This window comes from Mus caroli, chromosome 12 (assembly GCF_900094665.2).
Source record: "Mus caroli chromosome 12, CAROLI_EIJ_v1.1, whole genome shotgun sequence".
In the NCBI taxonomy this organism is placed as follows: Eukaryota; Metazoa; Chordata; class Mammalia; order Rodentia; family Muridae; genus Mus; species Mus caroli.
Window position 1 is genome coordinate 54,642,492 of NC_034581.1, and position 7,139 is coordinate 54,649,630.

At 39.5% G+C, this 7,139-nt stretch overlaps 1 protein-coding gene across 1 annotated transcript in view; it reads right to left on the reverse strand.

The window, feature by feature from the left end:
- Window positions 1–4,988: 4,988 nt before the first annotated feature.
- Window positions 4,989–7,139, reverse strand: part of Fbxo33 (F-box protein 33) — an 18,852-nt gene continuing 16,701 nt past the window's right edge. The window contains exon 4 of the mRNA XM_021178901.1: window positions 4,989–6,301. Coding sequence (XP_021034560.1) covers window positions 6,030–6,301 — 272 coding nt within the window. The 3' untranslated portion in view covers window positions 4,989–6,029. The remainder of the gene's footprint in view (window positions 6,302–7,139) is intronic.

Sequence of the window (7,139 nt, forward strand, 5' to 3'; positions counted from 1 at the left end):
GCTCTGAAAAGTTCTCATACATACCTCTTGTAGTGAGTTCAGCTCAGGTCAGGATTAGGTAGAACAGCCATGCTCTGGAATTCTGTAGAATTCTGGTTGAACATTTACCACTTTGACAAGTTACGAGTCTCTGTAGTTACTTCTACCCCTGGCAAACGGGAGCTTGTCTAAGCAGAGAACAGCACTGCTCCCCTATGGATAGAAACATAACTATTTGGAAGGCAATCTGGTGTCCATATGGCAAATGTCCATTCAGCAGAATAACAGCTGATTTCTAGGCTTTGGGATTTCAACCATGTTTACTGCACCAGACTTGAACTCCTCCCTCCTGTGGTGTGAGCGTCTGTGGTCTCTGTGCTCCCGGGCCAGACTTCTGACTGGGCTTTCAGTACCAGACTTAGACTCCCTTCTCAGGATTATTAAATCCCATCAGAAGCAATTGCCTATTCCCATTTGGCTGATTCGGCATTTAAGTTCCCTCTTGATTATTTCTCAAATTACTAAATGTGTTAACTTTACATGTTCAAATAATGTCCATAAGAGTATGTTTTATTTTAGCATTAACTCAGAAATCTGAAACTCTCATTTTTCTATGTGGTATTTTAATAAAAATTAGTTATTAACATTTTTCCCAAGGACTACACTAAGTCAAAAGAATTTAATCTCCTTACTTTGGAGAAACGGGTCACATAATGACCTACAGCTGATAAAGGTGCCAGAATAGTTTATTTATTTAATAACTTAGAAGGGAACAAGAGCGGTCAGCAAGTATGTTAACAAACTTGGTCAGCTAACCTTTGATAAATAAGATTCCATCTAGGTTTACAAGTATCTGTAAGAAAGTGCTCACAAAGTACAGAACTCCATTTTATTTCAGTACTGGAAAACAACCTTCAACATCACATCATCACAGGCGAGCAGAATTCTTAGCCTGCAGAAATATAACAACAAGTATTGCTGGTCTGATTTTACAGCTGCTTAACAGTAGGTAGGCTGCATACCAACCATGACTTTTATTAAAACTGGAATAAAATTGTAAGCCTAGTCTATTTACATTTTCCACTATGCCGCCACAGCTACTCTGTAGTAGACCTAAGTTAATACCCCTACAGCCATTCTCTTGCTTTGCGGTTCAGTAGACTGATACAACCACACCAGGCACAGATAACGCACTTCAGGACACTTGGAATACACTGGCACATGAACACAGAGGTGGTTTAACACTTACATAAGCGGAAAATCTCTACAGTCTTCTCACCAGGGGTGTAATTGCAGGCTTTGAGAGTGGCAGGAAGGGGTCAGGAGTGGGGGTGGGGTGAGGGTACACACACCTTTCATCTTAGATTTATTTCCAGGGAGGCAGAGGCAAGCTGATCTCTAGGAGTTGGAGGCCAGCCTGGTTTATACAGCGAAGTTTCAGGGCTAGCCAGGGCTACACAGTGAGTGGTAGGATGGGGTGATAGAACATAGGGGTCCATCTGACCGCCTGCATTTTCGTTCTCATTAATTGGCCTTGGAATTGGACAAGAACATTAAGTTTCAGTTTCCTCATTCAATGGAGATGAGATGATAGTGACTCCAGGGCTGCTGTGAGAATTAAGTAATTGAATACTTACTCGAGCATTTAAAGCAGTGCTTCACACACAGTCAACAATGTACTTTAGGTACTTTGGTGGGCCCGACTCTTTCCTTACAGTGTTTCTATTGGGTATTAAAGTCACAGGGGTGGAGAGGTAACAGACAAATACAATGCAATATTTATATACTGATTTAACCATCACATTATTTCAGCCTTGGTGCAGGCAAGATAAGCTCTGTGACCCTAGGCCAGTCTCTGCTCTCATCCACTGCAGACTGAGGAACTATTAACAGGCTTATCCGAATTACGAGCTAAAGGGAGGTATGAATGGTTCTTCAGGGTGGCATCGTTGAGGGTCTCACCCATCTCTATCTACTGTCTTGTGTTTACTTCTGCATCTTTTGTAGACTGCACCAAATACCCTTAACGTGGATGACAGCAGCACTCTAAACTGCACACTCAACTGCAGGGGCCTTTTAAACTTTAATGAGGCATGACTGTCAAAAGTTTGTATATGCCAGGCAGTGTTGGCACATACCCTTAATCCCAGTACTTTGGAAGCGGAGGCAGGCAGATCTCTTTGAGTTTGAGACCAGCCTGCTCTACAGGGAGTTCCAGGATAGTCAGAAAGACACCCTGTTTTGAAAAAACAAACAAAAAGTTTGTACATACTTTAACAGATGAGATGATCAGCCCAATCAGCCTAACTAATGTATCACAATGTTAATTTGTGTGTACATTTAAAAGATTTGAGGTGTAATGTTAGCAAATTTGAAGCCTACATTACTGTATATATAAATAAAAGAAATATAAAACTATAGTCTGTGGTACATGGCCTAACCTAAGTCTATCTGTATCCTTTAACCAGAATTGTTTTTTTTTTTTTTTTTTTTTTTTAATCTCCACAATGTTATAATTTAAACCACCCATTTGGAACTTTCCTAAAGCAACTGCTAGTGACTGATGCCTGCACATGAGAGGGAAACACTTTATCATTAAGGTTTATTTTTGGTTCAGTAAAAAGGCAGTTTAGATCACCATGTTGCAAACATTCAATATTTATACTTTAAAGATCTTATTTGTCTAGAAGCGGTTAAGCTAAAAGCAGCTGAGATTTTCAAAAAGGGGAGAGCAGTATGGGATAACCAAGTCCTACTCTATTTTTGCTTGTTATTTTCTTTTGGTTTATTGAAACAGCATTTCTCTGTGTAGCACTGTCTGTCCTGGGAGCTCTATAGACCAGGCTGGCCTGGAGCTCAGAGATCTGCCGGCTAGGATTAAAGGCATACATCACTAAGTCCCATTCTTACTTAAGAGAAATGGAAACCGAAGGAGCCTGTGTTGAAGCAGGTTGAGTCAGAACTCGAGAGCCCTTGCCTCTTTCCCAGGATGCCCGTCATAGGTCATCGTTACTAAGTCCTTCCCTTTGCACACATGTGGGTCCATTTACACAAACATGCTGAGTCATTCAAAGGCAGACGCAAAAGACACTAGATGACTCCAAGAGGAATCAGTGCCCACAACAATAAAGAAAGGATGGAAAAAAGAAAGAAGCCATTTTCTTTTCCCTCGAATGAAGGCTGTTCATTTCTAGGAGCAAGAATGGAGACTGCATTAGGACAGCAATATTAAGACAGCAATATAGGGACTTAAGTATTTAAAAGGGGCAATTATTTTTGCATTTAATAAAGTAACGTTAAAAATAAGCGCCTTTAAGTTTGCAGTATCAGTAAGGTATACTAAATGCCCAGTACGATGGGATTTTGTTCAGTATCTTTGCGTTTTCTTTTGATGGGTCTTAGGCAGCATGGAGTCCACGCTGTCTTCAAACTCACTATGCCACAGCAGGTGACTGTAGTGGTTTGAGTAAGAGTGGCCTCACTAGGCTCAGGTTTGAACACTTGGTCTTCAGTTGACAGAACTGTCTGGGAAGGATTAGGAGGTGTGGCCTGTCACTGAGGGTGGGGGGGGGGGGGTTTGAATGAGAATGGCCCCCATACTTAGCTATGTAGACTGTCTGGAAAAACTGGTAAGTTTAGCCTTGTTGAAGGGGGTTTGTGGTTGGGTGCTGGCTCTGAGGTTCAAAAGTTCATGCCAAGCCAAGTCACTCCCTGCCTGCCAGCCCTATGCTGCTGTCTCCAATTTGTGGTTCAAGATGTGAATTCTCAGATGTCTCTGCTGCCATGCTTTTTCCACTGTCATGGACGTTAACCCTCTGAAACCGTGAGACCAATGAAACAGTTTCTTTAATAAAATGCCTTGATCATGGAGTTTTGTCAGGGCAACTGAAAAGTAACTAAGACACCGAGCTTGACTTCTGATCTTCCTATCTTCACTTTCCAAGAGCTGGGATTATAGGGGCGTGTCATAGTGCTCGCTTAGTATCTGTTTCTAAGAATTCCTTTTCTAAAAGGGAAAGAAAATAAAAATCTCTAAACTATGCAGCCTAAGTTTTTTATTTAAACAGACACTCGCCTGGCGGTGGTGGCACACGCCTTTAATCCCAGCACTTGGAAGGCAGAGGCAGAAGGATTTCTGAGTTCAAGGCCAGCCTGGTCTTGGTCAAAGTGAGTTCTAGGACAACCAGGGCTACACAGAGAAACCCTGTCTCGAAAACCAAAAAAAAAAAACAAAAAAAAAAAAACAAAAACCCAACACAGACACTTTGAGCATTTTATATACAATAAAATTAATCACAAGTCACTTTTTAATGCTTTATTCATTGATTAAAAGAATATACATTTAACATAAACCATACAACATCAGTCATCAGGTCAAACATTCAGCTGGTTTCCTTACAGTTTCTGTCAGGAGTTATTTTATCTGATCACATATACAAGATAAAATCTCACCACATCTGGCATTTACACACACTGTGCCAGTGGATTCACACTACTGATGTACATATAAAATCCGCATGGTATGTGCTCACTGGAGACAAAACAGTGCACACCTGTCAAAAGGTCATTTAATATAAGATGGTAAAACCATTTGTAAAACATATAAACTTTTTCCATAAATAGAATCATATCTGGACATCTGTTGCATAAATTGTGTTTCCAAAGCTTACAATAGAGCAGCCAGGTCTCAGCACTGCTGGGCACCCACGTTGGCTACTTTATTATTGCAGACTGTCCTTAACATTAAATGCACAACATTCGTACCACTTAAAACTTGGGTCAGGTGGAAGTCTCACAGAGACCACGTCTGTACCGCGGTTGCCCTGAAACAGTTAAATTGGCTTTTAAAGCCTCTCAGATATAACAAGGTTTTAAAACATACTTCATGGAATGTTCTTCATGTATCATAGCAGCTCATACCTGGATGGAACAAGCTTTTGGTTTTCCTTTCTTTCCTTTACATTCACTATTCACAGTGAAACAGGTGCATTTTTTTTTCTTTTTTTCTTTTTTTTATGTTTTTTTTTTTCAGAGTTCTGAGGTTGCTGACTGAGCCACAGCACAGCTGTGTACCACAGGTCGAAATTCGACCTTAAATATTACAATCTAGCAGTATCTGGCTGGCCAAAGCTGGCCAGCCCCTGCCAGCATGTGGGCACTTCTTCATGTAAATCTATTCTTTGGCAGCTGACACTTGCGCTGACAGAGAGAATCCAGTGACTTGTTAGGGATTTCACGACTAATGTTGGTTTGCAAGCCTGTGCATTTACAGTTCTGTGCTTTGACTTAGCCTCAGAGGTTTCCCTGGAATATGGCTCCTTTCTTCCTCTACTGTTTTGATATCTGGGCTAAACAAGCTAACTTTAATGTAACAGATGAAAAAATTATGTCAGATATAGTTTAAAAAAATCCAGCAATTTGAGTGTTCGTGTCTATGTAAATACATTTAAAAAGGGATTAAGCAATGTCTAACTTATACTATATGAAATTCAGAATGGTAATTGGCAATATCAATTATTATATAGGTAATAAAAGTTAAACTCAGCTTTCTGTTAAAGATAACTCATTTGGGATACTATCTTTCCTTCTATTTCAAACAAAAATCAATGAGATGCTATCAGAATACATAGATGCAGTGCATTGCATACAAATCCACCAGGCTATGGATATTTATATATATATATTTATGTATAAAAATATTTGGCTCCTGAGCTCTGGATTCTGACAAACAAAGAATAAAAATGTCAAAAAGGCAGAGTAACTCAGTGAAAAACAGTTAGCCAGTAACCTCAGATAATCATTGGCTGTATGTCCTTAAGGTCTGCTAACAATCCCATTAACCGTGAAAGCCCTATACAGTGTCACTTTGAACTTCTAAAACCAATACCCAACTACGTTCTTTGATCAAGAAGTAGAATATACATTTAGAATTCTATAAAGCTAATACTGATTAAACACAGCACAAAAGGATTAGTTTCCACTAATGAAAAAAAAACATAATGGGACCCTACTTGCATATGTAGCCACAGGAATTACACATTTTAAAAAAGCTAAATGTCTTCGCTGAAGCTTTGCATCTCTCTGTAAAAATGACGATTTGGTTCAGTGAAGACACTGAGTGACTCAATGTCCAAGACTGCGTGCCAAGATTGACCAAGGCCCAGTGATACCTGCTCAATAAGGTTCTGTACTGGATCCACATCCTGGTCGGCTAGTTCACCTTGGTCAAAATCAATGCTTTCTTCAGTGACTTGAAGCACTTTTAGGTCAGAGCCCCGAAGACGAGCAATGGCAATGAGGTTGTGTGCCCACACGGTGTAACCTTAAAGACAAGCAAAAGGCAACTGTCATTCTCGTTTCATCCTGTCTCCGGTAAGTTAGTCTGTCCTCAGTAAGCACTTCTTGTGAAGCTTCACATTTGCATTTATTTACCAGGTTGGTCTTTCCCCCTTAGAACACAATGAAAATAAAGAAACACGATCTAGAGTTCGTACTATCTTTAAGAACACCACAGAATTGTGACCTGTTAAGTGGTGTATAATCTTATTCTGGTATTTTACTCAGCAAAATAGAAGACATTTAAAATATATAAATAAAACTTTAACTTTGGATAATGACGTATCACAAGGAATAAATTTCATTCTCAACATGAGTCTCTATCAATATACAGTAGCCTGCAGTTTTTCATTGTAAAAATCATTCTCTATGGTGTCTCACAGTCAGTCACAAGTTTATGACACTTGAAACTTTAAAGTTAACTGTTCATTATCAGAAGTCATAGAAATACTCCAGATAGAGGTCCCCTCTGGGAAAGGGTAAGGGGGACAGATGATAGGCAAGCTTTACCTAGCTAACATCTTTAAAGAAAAAATGTAATAAAAGGGCTGGTTTAAATTAACTTTTAAATAACTTGATGTTTGCTGATCTCCGTTTCACTTCATACATTTTTTGGTGTGTGTGTATTGTATAAGCGTGTATGCATTTAAGCATATTTTTACATGTGTGTGGGTGCACATGAATAGGCCTGCCTGTGGAGGACCCAATATGATACTGGGTGTTGCCCTTCTTTTTTTTTTTTTTTTTTTTTAAAGATTTATTTATTTATTATATGTAAGTACACTGTAGCTGTCCTCAGACACTCCAGAAGAGGGCGCCAGATC